The sequence below is a fragment of the Aulonocara sp. 'chitande type north' Nkhata Bay genome, linkage group LG16 (genome assembly GCF_057382095.1).
Source record: "Aulonocara sp. 'chitande type north' Nkhata Bay isolate Kocher_YH1m ecotype deep benthic linkage group LG16, A_spYH_male_GT1.1, whole genome shotgun sequence".
Classification (NCBI taxonomy): Eukaryota; Metazoa; Chordata; class Actinopteri; order Cichliformes; family Cichlidae; genus Aulonocara; species Aulonocara sp. 'chitande type north' Nkhata Bay.
This window is the reverse complement of record NC_141359.1, coordinates 37140768-37153343: the sequence shown is the minus strand read 5'-3', so window position 1 is coordinate 37153343 and position 12576 is coordinate 37140768. Positions and strand designations below refer to the sequence as shown.

The 12576-nt window shown below is 39.4% G+C and overlaps 1 protein-coding gene across 4 annotated transcripts in view; it reads left to right on the top strand.

Annotated features, from left to right (window-relative positions):
- Positions 1 to 12576, top strand: part of dnah7 (dynein, axonemal, heavy chain 7) — a 77667-nt gene that overhangs the window by 25544 nt on the left and 39547 nt on the right. For 3 of the 4 annotated variants that reach the window (XR_015125546.1, XM_086267988.1, XM_086267990.1), the window contains exons 29-36: positions 191 to 289; positions 2173 to 2421; positions 3412 to 3561; positions 6403 to 6585; positions 8299 to 8475; positions 8736 to 8867; positions 11254 to 11475; positions 12244 to 12441. Coding sequence is in view for 3 of the 4 variants with exons in the window: in XM_086267988.1 (XP_086124114.1) it covers positions 191 to 289; positions 2173 to 2421; positions 3412 to 3561; positions 6403 to 6585; positions 8299 to 8475; positions 8736 to 8867; positions 11254 to 11475; positions 12244 to 12441 (1410 nt within the window). In the remaining variant the exon portion in view is untranslated. The remainder of the gene's footprint in view (positions 1 to 190; positions 290 to 2172; positions 2422 to 3411; positions 3562 to 6402; positions 6586 to 8298; positions 8476 to 8735; positions 8868 to 11253; positions 11476 to 12243; positions 12442 to 12576) is intronic. The other variant, XM_086267989.1, reaches the window with a different exon arrangement.

The window sequence follows — 12576 nt, the reverse complement described above, 5'->3', positions numbered from 1 at the left end:
GTTTTGTGAGTTCCCTAGCAACAGCTGCTGATTTCTATTTTTGGCAAATATGGCAAATATTGTTTTTCTATGCATTACATATCTTCATCCTTTTCCACTGTTGTGGTGTTTAGCTCTTTACATTTATGCTCAGAATGGTGCCTTGTCTGATTCTCTTCTCTTCACCTCAGAGTTGTTTGTTTTACCACAGCTCACCTTTCCAGAGGAGAATGAAGACACCCTGTTGCTGAGATCCATTATTGATGTCAATCTGCCCAAATTCCTGGACCACGATCTGCAGCTATTTGAGGTGTGTGGAGCTCTGCTTGACTTGATAAATGGAGTCGTTCACATCAACTGATGTCAGCTCAAGTTAATTCCAGTCAGTTCATTTGAACCCATGATGCACAAGGACAATTTAAGCACCAGTCAGAACATCTGACTGGGTTATACGTGTGTTTGCATGAGTGAACGAATATTTATGTGTCTATCATTTGTCCTCAGTCCAAACATCAAAGTCAATGTGTGTTGCCATTGTATGTTGTGGTTAGTATGTAAGGATCTGTACAGGGAGTGCAGAATTATTAGGCAAATTGTATTTTTGAGGAATAATTTTATTATTGAACAACAACCATGTTCTCAATGAACCCAAAAACTCATTAATATCAAAGCTGAATGTTTTTGGAAGTAGTTTTTAGTTTGTTTTTAGTTTTAGCTATTTTAGGGGGATATCTGTGTGTGCAGCTGACTATTACTGTGCAGAATTATTAGGCAACTTAACAAAAAACAAATATATACCCATTTCAATTATTTATTTTTACCAGTGAAACCAATATAACATCTCCACATTCACAAATATACATTTCTGACATTCAAAAACAAAACAAAAACAAATCAGCGACCAATATAGCCACCTTTCTTTGCAAGGACACTCAAAAGCCTGCCATCCATGGATTCTGTCCGTGTTTTGATCTGTTCACCATCAACATTGCGTGCAGCAGCAACCACAGCCTCCCAGACACTGTTCAGAGAGTTGTACTGTTTTCCCTCCTTGTAAATCTCACATTTGATGATGGACCACAGGTTCTCAATGGGGTTCAGATCAGGTGAACAAGGAGGCCATGTCATTAGTTTTTCTTCTTTTATACCCTTTCTTGCCAGCCACGCTGTGGAGTACTTGGACGCGTGTGATGGAGCATTGTCCTGCATGAAAATCATGTTTTTCTTGAAGGATGCAGACTTCTTCCTGTACCACTGCTTGAAGAAGGTGTCTTCCAGAAACTGGCAGTAGGACTGGGAGTTGAGCTTGACTCCATCCTCAACCCAAAAAGGCCCCACAAGCTCATCTTTGATGATACCAGCCCAAACCAGTACTCCACCTCCACCTTGCTGGCGTCTGAGTCGGACTGGAGCTCTCTGCCCTTTACCAATCCAGCCACGGGCCCATCCATCTGGCCCATCAAGACTCACTCTCATTTCATCAGTCCATAAAACCTTAGAAAAACCAGTCTTGAGATATTTCTTGGCCCAGTCTTGACGTTTCAGCTTGTGTGTCTTGTTCAGTGGTGGTCGTCTTTCAGCCTTTCTTACCTTGGCCATGTCTCTGAGTATTGCACACCTTGTGCTTTTGGGCACTCCAGTGATGTTGCAGCTCTGAAATATGGCCAAACTGGTGGCAAGTGGCATCTTGGCAGCTGCACGCTTGACTTTTCTCAGTTCATGGGCAGTTATTTTGCGCCTTGGTTTTTCCACACGCTTCTTGCGACCCTGTTGACTATTTTGAATGAAACGCTTGATTGGTCGATGATCACGCTTCAGAAGCTTTGCAATTTTGAGACTGCTGCATCCCTCTGCAAGATATCTCACTATTTTTGACTTTTCTGAGCCTGTCAAGTCCTTCTTTTGACCCATTTTGCCAAAGGAAAGGAAGTTGCCTAATAATTATGCACACCTGATATAGGGTGTTGATGTCATTAGACCACACCCCTTCTCATTACAGAGATGCACATCACCTAATATGCTTAATTGGTAGTAGGCTTTCGAGCCTATACAGCTTGGAGTAAGACAACATGCATGAAGAGGATGATGTGGACAAAATACTCATTTGCCTAATAATTCTGCACTCCCTGTATATACAGTATGTTCCATCATTCCACTCCAGTATTCTCTACCAATTCTCATTTTTCATATCAGGGTATCACCTCTGACCTCTTTCCGGGAGTCAAACTCCCAAAACGTGACTACAATGTTCTACTGGAGGCCATTGAGGATAACTGCCGGCAAATGAACCTTCAAGTCACAGAATTCTTTGCTGAGAAAATCCTGCAAATCTTTGAGATGATGATAGTGAGACATGGCTTCATGTTAGTGGGTGAACCGTTTGGTGGAAAGACCAGTGCTTACCGTGTGCTGGCAGCTGCCCTTCATGACGTTTTTAAGAAGGTGAGATGTTGTTTTAAATCTAAAAATCTAACCAGTGGATTGTAAAATAGAAAGTCCCAGCTCTATTTGCACTCTATTGACACTTGGACTTAACGGGGTGGTTTGAGTGGTTGAATAAGAGTCATGATAATGGCAACAACAGCATAAGTGGTTAAAAGTGGCACTTGGCCTTAGGTTGAATGGCATTTAATATGTTCACATATCATGTTCTGAAAGAAACGGAAAACAAAGCTTATTTTTAAGTGGCTGACAAAGCAGAGTTAGTAGTTTTTAATAGTGCTACCTGAGTCCTTAATACATAAATTTAATCTGTGAAAGAAAAAAACAAAACCTAGCCCTTTGTGTCAAGTAAAAATATGTCTTACATGCAATATTCAAGGCTTATCTGAGCTACATGATTGTCCCAAGTAAACACATCCATCCACTTTGTCAGAGCTGTAGTCTTTGTTTAGTAGTTATCGATCTCCCAGAAAGGACCAGAACTGGCTTGTTGTATTTACATGGCTGAGAGGGCTGAGAGGCATCCCACCAAGGAGACAGATGAAGGCTTGCTGATGGAGCGCCTGGGAATGCCACATTTATCATCGTCATCCTTGTCGCTGCACATCCACTGATCATGTCCAGCCTCCCTCCCCTCACGCTCCATTTTTGTTTTTTGTTTTTTTCCTCCAGCAGTTTTTTAACTCAAACTGACATCCTATCTGAAGTGCCATTTGAAGCAGGTTTTGCTTCTCTTCTTCAGTTAGCACGAATCCTGTCATACTGGCAGTAATTTTGTAAGCAATTTATGTGTCAAGGCAAAGACAGGTTGGTCAAATGAGTGTCATAGAAACACATTTAGTCTGTTTTTGCCTCAACTACGGAGTGCAGTCATCTTATGTATAATCATGTGGCTCACGTTTGTCTGATTTGTATTTGTCTGGACACCTTTTGTTTTTCCCAGTAAGAATATCTCTTTGCACACATGGCTTTTTTGTGTTGTTATATCAGGGTCTGATGGATGAGAACCAGGTACAGATCACAGTAATCAATCCCAAATCCATTACCATGGGCCAGCTGTACGGCCAGTTTGACCCTGTCTCTCACGAGTGGTCTGATGGCATCCTTGCTGTCAGCTACAGATCCTTCGCTGCCTCCCAGGTAAGACTGCTGCCTATGAATGGTTTGCAAAAGCCTGCAGAGTACTAGCAGGAGATCATCAGAAATTTCAGGTCAGAAACAGTCAATGAGTCAAAAAGTTAAAGCAACTCTACTAGTACTTACTACTACTGCTATTACTACAGGTATCTGAGCACCAAAACATCAAAATCAGCTGACCCTTTGCTATGCTAACTGTGCTCTAAACAGGGTTATAGTGAATCCTTTTTTCTATTTTGCATCATATTTTTCCTCTCCCAGTGGTGGATGCTTGTTTCAGATATGAGATAAATAAGAATTATTTTTAACAGTTAGTCATGCACAGCTATTATATCAGGGTCCAACTATAAAAGTATGAAAATGGAACTGGGCAGAACAGGTGTACACTAAATCCTTTTTTTCTGTTGCTTTTCTTTTTGGACAAAATGCTTTTCTGTTGAGAATATAATTAGCAGTTTTATGCATGTGATTTTAGTGCTTGCAGTTTAAATATATTCTGCAGATAGTGCAGAACTGTGATTAAACTGTTAAAGGTCGAGTAAGCTTTTTGAAATTCATGAACTACTGGACTAGCTGTCTCTTTCTCGTCCCTGGATCCAAGCAACATCATCCTGCAAGGATGTTTTCTTTGTGGAGTAGAAATTGACTATACTTTATTGCCGCATAATTTTAGCATTTCTGTAACATTATTGCACTTATCTGTCAGCTCATAAAAATGTTTTTGGAACAACTTTGTATCAGTTAAAAGTAAAAAAAATAATAAAAAAATTATTTATTATTTGTTTGTCTTCGTGCAGATAAATAAAAATTTTGAATGGGAATGTTTGCCAGTGTAGATTATTCTGACTTTATTGCGAGGCAGGCGGCAATACAGCATATGCTTTGTTCGTAATGAGTAATTCAGAACTGAATCAGGAAAGCAGGAAACTGCTGTTGCACTCCCCCTGCAAGGTAAAACTTTAAAGCACATGGTAATTGTGGTACAGTTGGACCAAATGTCCTATGTGCATCCACCTACTGTTGGTAGCTGTGCAGGAATAAGATGAGATCGAGATACATTATTGTCTGCTCACCCTCAGTTAATGAGTTTTGACGGATCTTTATACAATAGGCATGACATTCCAATTAATTGCAAGCTAGTAGAAAGAAAGGCTTCAGTGGCAGGTAAACAAGAGAAACATTCGGCTGTCTTGTTAAAATTAGGTCTTTAATAACTCTCTTTCATTGTGACACACACACACACACACACACACTAGACACACACAGGCAGACAATTTACAGGCTGCACTAGAGGCATGTCCTAATGGAAAATCATTTCTTCCCTTTATTCTCAGTGTTTCCAAATTAAGTTGTCATTTAAAAAAAGTGTTAGTATATAAAGCTGTCATATTACAAATTGTAAGGAGTAACATTATATACTGATGCAAACAAAACAGAAAACAAATCTAGCTTTTTTAAAGTCATTTTCTTCTGCAGACAGTGGTCTTCCGTTGTTTTTGCTCTCTTTTCCTGCAACACATTTTACTAAACTCATTTCATGTGCACTAATCTGGAGTAAACTGCGTTGTAGTGTATTAAATTTCTGCATACAAAATGCTTTTTTTTTTTTTTTTTTCCCCCAGATCATTAAATTACTGCATGTTCACTTCCCTCACAAGCACCAGATGGCCCAGGCCCAGGCATCTCCATTTGTTTATATTATAACAAATCAATTTAAAGTACAGCTCTTGCCAGCCCATTTAACTGGAGAATTGACACTTGTTGTCAGCCCCCATTATGACAATGTGGGTGTTAATTTCATTTATTTAGCAGACATTCTTCACTTACATTGTAATTCACAGGAGTTCAGTTGTGACCTTGGACGTATGCACAATGATTTCAGTGTGCAGTATGTGGGCAATACTGGCACATAAAGTTGTAAGACATGCACTCTTTTCACAAACCTTTAAACACATTTTTTCTAACCCTGAACATCATAATTATCAACACTCGTGTTTTTCCTGGTTTCTCTGATATTTTCAGACCACGCCCACCTTCTTTGCATTTTCTTCTGGGAAAATTCCTTAATGTGCATGATCCTCAAACTTTATTTTGAATATTTGTTTTGTTGTTAAATTTGTTGATTACCAAAGTTTCCAGATCGCCATGCTTCATGCACGGCATACACGACATACAGGTAAAGCCCACACAACCTGTTGGTGCAACTGGGCAACATGCATTCGGACTGAAGGTGTATATGTGCTTGCTAATCTGTGCACAGGCAGGACAGACCGAATTACCTCGCTATCTTAGCTGTTATTTTGATACTTCAACTCTTCTCACAGACTAAAATAAATAACTGCAGGTTGAGTACATCTGCGACTCTTTGGATGCTGAGAGCTGTTGACTTTTTTTTTTCCAGCAACAGAGTGAGTAACAGCTATTTTCAAAATGAGCTGGACATTTCATACTGATCTCTGACTGTAGCTGGCTGTGAGATGAGTGTGCAGGGATCATCTATAAACTGCAAAAATGAAGATACTACAAAAATATAAAACTTACAGAGTCACCAGAATGATTTTACACATCACTAAACTTCTGTTGGTTGTACTAAACAGTCATTTTTAAAGGCTTTATATTTCACTGTACAACACTGCATAACTTCAGTGTTATACAGAGTCACTGCACTCATAAATGGTCTTCTGATGACTATATCAACATACTGCTGGCAAGCAAGCAGCTCATGATTGTGGTTAATAATCGTAACCTTACTTTATGTTTTGACCTCACAGCTTAACAATTTAGCTTCAGTTGTGTTGAAATGATTTCTTATGGTATGAATTTCATATTCCTTGTGTGTCTCAGAGCCCTGACAGAAAATGGCTCATCTTTGATGGTCCAGTGGATGCTGTGTGGATCGAGAACATGAACACAGTACTTGATGACAACAAGAAGTTGTGTCTGATGAGCGGTGAGATCATTCAAATGTCACCACAAATGAGCCTCATCTTTGAACCCATGGACCTGGAGGTGGCATCTCCAGCCACGGTGAGAGATTCCTTTAATTTAATCTGGCTATCAGGCAGGTTCTACTTGTGGCTCTGTATGATGTCAATGAGTGCAGATACCTCTATCATGGCACACAGCTGTGCCTTCAATCTGAAGAAAGCCTTGACGGTAAGGTGGTCTTAAGCTAAAACAGCTTATTTCAGGCAGAAGATGAACCGAGGTCCTGAACCAAAGCCAAGCACAAGATAAATAACGACAGAACTATAAATAGTGAGGTCACCTTGAAGTTCAGTCATTCATGAATACTCTGGTCAAAAGCCTGTTTTAGAGGACTCGACCTCTGCGGTCTCTGGGTTTGTTTATTGGGAATTTTTTTTTTTGTTCTATTGAAATTCTCTTTTTTTTAATGTTTCAATAATTAGAATGACAGATGTTTCTGTTTTGTTGTGGGACTGTGAAGAATTTTATTCTTGGGAATTCAGCCCCCTTTTCTGCCTTTTTCTGCCATTTTGAAATGTCATATTAACAACATCAGTGGGGGTTATTTGACTGGTTGATCTTCTCTGTTTGCAGAATTACTGAAAATCTGAACAGATATATGTATTCACCCATTCCATGTCCTGGTGAATACATTTATACAAATAAAAACGGTTCTCAGACGTAATTTTCAAGATAGACAAACACACTCTAAACGAGGTTCAGGCTCTCAGTTCATGCATGCTGTGGTATTTTGAGCCTTTGCAGAGGTATTCAGTCTTCGAATGCTACTTTTCTGTTTGCACTGTTGTTATTTATACGGCCACCTCTGCTATTGGCTTTGGGAGACTCTAGACAGCCATGCGCTAACATAAGCCACATTTCTTTACGAAGCCACAGTGACATTTATCAGGAGGGCATAACACTTGAGATAGCATCCTCCCCAACCTCCTCCTCACCGTTTCCACCCTCCACTGTGTAATTTCAAAGGTGCTAAAGGAAATGTGTGCTATAGGGTGCGTAATCTGTCAATCGTCAAAACAAGAGATCACAGGGGTGACACACCTCTCTCTTCCATTTGAAATAACCTGCAGTCCTTGTGTACCTGTAGTTTTCTTGCAGTATATATTCTTTGGTTATTTGTTGTGAGGCATAAACAAAGGATGTGCTTCAAATGCATAGATGTCTTGAGAGAATAGCTTCTGCCTCTGCTTTTTTTTATTAAACAGACTTCTATTTTTGATTCTCTGTAGCCTGGCATCTGTTCCTTTCATTACGCTGAATGAAGAGGCATCAAACATTTTGTGATCACAGTGAACTCTTCCCAATTTGTGCATTTCCAACACTTTTGTGCACTATTGATCCCTCAGTTTTTATTTCTCTGTTTAAGAGTATGTTTATTAAAACCTTAACTTATTTACTGTTTTTGATAATATCTTCTAGCTTTATTAGTACTTCTTTGCCAAGCTATTAATGGGATGTTACAGAGAACTTCTGTCTTAAGGCAGCAACTCTTTCATTAGATAATAATTACAAATGATGTGATGAATGCACTGTGCATTAATTTGCACTATCAGTATATGTTTTTTGCTCCACTGCCATTTTTATATCACATCTACTTTCAGCATTGTATAGCTTTGTCTTCTGATAAGGAGTCTATCATAATTCTGCCTGACGGTTTATAGTTAATGTTATTTACGAACAATATTCTTGTGAGTGATGAAGGATAACTGTTTACATGTTTATTTTCTAATGTGATATAAATGATTGTGGCAGGTGTCTCGCTGTGGTATGATCTACATGGAGCCACATATGCTTGGCTGGCGGCCTCTCATGCTGTCCTGGCTCAGTACCCTGCCTCCTACAGTCAGTGCTACGCACAAAGACCTCATCACTGCCCTCTTTGACCGCCTACTGCCAGCCTGCCTACAGCTCATTCGAAAGGCCACCAAGGTGCTTTTTTAAAAACACTTTCAAGTTGCCAGTACTTCGATTTTAGAGCAGCAAGTGGTCCAGTCAGCCAGGAATTGAACAGAAACTGCCTGGGGCATTTGCATGATTTCTTTTGCAAATGAATTTTGTGTAATTTTAGTTTTATGCTTCTGTTACTTTCAGATGTTTATAGTTGCCTTCTATACTAACAAATTAATTTTTTCTGAGGCTGGTTGACTTTTTTTTTTTAAACATCATTCTTATTCCAAATTTGATTTTAGGAGCTGTCTTCAACGTCTGACACCAACCTAGTGAAGTCCCTCATGAATCTGATGGACTGTATGATGGATGAATTTCAGGATGAAGCAAAGATTAAGAATGTGGATGAAAAAAATATTTGCTCCTGGCTGGAGGTTTGTTTCCACACTACTGCTGCTAATGCTGCTACTTTCTATTGAAGTAATATAAAACATAGTAACATATGAAATAAGTAAAGGTCTTTATACCTTTTTAGCATTTTAGCCCAACCCTAAAAGATGGCTTTACAGAGCAGTCCACAATATACAGTTTTCACTTCCTACAGTCATTGCAGCTCTGTACCTCTTTGATATGCATAATTCGGCATACAGCATTTTGGCTAATTAGTTGATATGATACAGTACAAACAGAAAAAGTCAAACTCGCAAGAGCTTAGAATTACTGAACCAACATCCAAGACTCCCCATTGTGTCCGTTCTCATTTGATCACATAAAAAAATATGCGGTGTACTGCAAATCTGAGTCCTGTTATATGCACAGAATACAAATTGAGAATATGTCTCATAAAAAATTGGCACTGTCAGGTTCTGTTTTGTGTTGACGCTGTAAGTCTGGGATGTTGCTCTTGGAAGTGTAAGGAAATGCTTACATGAACGTAAATGAGAAAAAAAATACTGCTGTTACTTTGATACAAAAAAACCCCAGTTTGTTTCTAAAATCATACTTGAGTAATACAAATTAATACTGTAGTTTAAAGTATTAAAGTGTGGAAGCATTTATTTTCTGTAATCTGTAGCTCAGTGTTAACAATACAGATATAACACAGAAAAGAAAATATTCCTTTTGTCTTTCTAAATTTACTACATTAATAGGGTCTGCCCCGACAAAAAACGGAAAAATTTTAGCAGATGAGCCCTTTCATCCCCCCCCCCCGTTCCAATTGATTTTTTGCCTCTGAATCATGTCTTTTGAAAGCACTGCTATTATCCCCCTGTGGCATACTGCACTGATGAATGCCTTTCAACCCTCGCTCCTATGTTTCTCAGCTAGTCATTATCAAAGTGTTGAATTAATCAGCTTTTTAACAGCAGGAGCTATCATGAGGCTGCTAAGCTTCATTTCCAATTCCTACAGTATCCCCTGCTGGGTTTTTGTTCTAACAAAGGTCCTCTCTTTTTGGATTTTGTTTTTTGTCTCATTTAATAACCTGGACAGTACTTGGAGCTGGGCTGGTGTGCCTGAATGCTTTAAATTAGTATAATAAACACAACCTATGACTCTTTAGTAAAATGTTTTAGAACAGATCCTATATGTCCATGGGATTTTTATTTTTATGCTAGACTGGTGGTATCTGTTTACCTTCTCACGCCCACCAGAATATGTAGTCTATTTAGTCGTCTAAGACTGCTCATTGGGTAAATATACTACGGTGTAGAAGTCTTTCACCAGGACATTCCAGGAGACAGGCGGGCCCTAAAACATGTCCTCCAGCAGGCGATTGGTGTGAATTTCACCTAACCAACCATCAAAAACACACTTCATGAAGGTGGCCTCAGAGCCTGACATCCTCTAGTGGGCCCTGTGCTCACTGCATGGAGCTCAATTGGCATTTGCCATAGAAGTGGCAGGTCCACCACTGGAATCCTGTGCTTTTCACAGATTAGAGCAGATTCATCATGAGCACATGTGACAGGCAGGATCTGGAGAAGGCATGTTCAGTTTGACCAGTTTGGTAGTGGGTCAGTGACAGTCTGCGGAGGCATATCCATGGTATTTGAATGAAATCCTTGGACCCATCGTCAGATGCTGTTGCAGAGGGGTCCTGGGCTTCTCCTGGCCTCAGGTAGTGAGATGACATTTTTAAATGTCTTGGAAAGTTGTCTTTTCAATGTATTTTAATGTTGTTTGTGGTGAGTGGGATGTGATTAGCTCATAAACAACCCCAGTTTCCTGAGTAGAGGAGTAATTATTATTTTTTGAACTTTGAGCTTTCGCCATTGATTTCATCAATCATATCCACAACATATATCCATACTGTAGGCGCCAGATGTCTGCTTTAGAATTTTATTTACATTTGAGTTCGTATTTGTTTTATAATTCATAGATTCATTACATAAGTCATCTTTTCAGGATTAATAAATATGAAAATATATGTTGTGTTTACATAAAGTAATGTTTGGGATTGGAATCTAAAAGGGGGTACCTCTTACTTTAAGTATGTAAGTGCAATAGTAGCATGAAACCCTGTGTGAGGGGGAAGGGGAGGAGCATGGACAGAGCGGTTAGGAGTCTCACGGTTTTCTGACCGTGTGCACAGGTAGTTCTGGATAACCTTTTTTTTTTTTTAAACTTTCATGCTTATTTAGGAAGGAGTTCATTGTTACATCTTCAGTTTGTGATAAATAAACAGTCTTCAAATGATAATGCAACTGGAAGCATTTCTTTTGGAAACCAGGACTTGGTTTATTGGCAATTACCCTACACATACTGATATGCTTGAGCAGTCAAAACCAGTAATGATGTTCCTTTTCTTTTACAAAGGGCATGTTTACGTTCTGCCTGATCTGGTCAGTGGGTGCTAGCTGTGACGATTTGGGCCGAGTAAAGTTTGATGCTCTGGTAAGAGAGGTGATGAATGGCCCCTTAAGTAAGGAGACAGCAGCCCGCCATGGCATTCTGGTCACTGTGGAGGCTCCACCGAATCAGCTGACACTCCCCTTACCCACTAAGGGAACCCTCTACGAGTACTGCTTCGTTAAAGAGGTAAGAGTGCAAGAGGTAAGATACTTTTGTGCATGATATTTATAAGATGCTGGTATATAAATTTCAAGTGTTTTAGGATTAGAATAAATCCTAACCCTGAATAAAATAGAATAAAAACAAGAAAACTGAAGATAGCAGTGGTTTTGTTTTTGCCATAATCACAATATGTACAAAAAAGAACTTAACTCTGAGTTTTGTTATCTAGATGGAGTGACATACCAATAAATCTTTCCTCCCCTGAGATTGTTGGGGAAAAGGGACAGTAATTTATTGTCTGTCTGTGACCTTTATGGTTGCATACTGCAGTCTCTTTCACATCCCGCCATCTGGCTTTAATGTGCTGTAAATTTTAGTAATTTTTTATTTTTCATTCAAGGATTGTTTTCTTAGAAAAAGGTTAGTTCCCTTTTCAACACGGACATTTGAGATATTCTTAATATCTGCTTTGAAAAGGACATATGTACATGAGAGATAACATACCAGATGATGAAACAAACACACACACACACACACACACACACACACACACACACACACACACACACACACACAGGTTGTGATCCTTGTACCCTCTTATTCCTCGTGCTTGTGATCTGAGGAGAGCAATTCCTTCCTGCTTTAAGCAGCAGTTTAACTGTTGACAAGCCCGGTGGCCATTTCATCAAATAGTATTATCTGTGATTAGTAGTCTGGTACTGTATGTGTCCAGCACTCACTGAGCTTTATATCGTAAATGAAAGTTTCGTCTTTTCATTATTTCCATGTCAGGGCCCGGGCAGGTGGGAGCTTTGGACAGATAAGTTAAAGGCTGCTCCCCCCATAGGCAAAGACATGCAGTTCAATGAGATCATTGTTCCCACTGAGAACACAGTACGCTACATGGCACTGATGGAGCTACTCGTCACTCACCAGAAACCCACTATTTTCATCGGTCCCACTGGCACTGGCAAGAGTGTCTACATTACAGTGAGTCATGCAATACATCTACTTTACAGATCGAACCTTTCGAAAGCACTACAGTATTTTGTGTTAACGCAAACTGATTTGAGGTAATATACACAGTATAGCAAACTCTATGAAGCTCAAAGCTGTTAGTTCAAA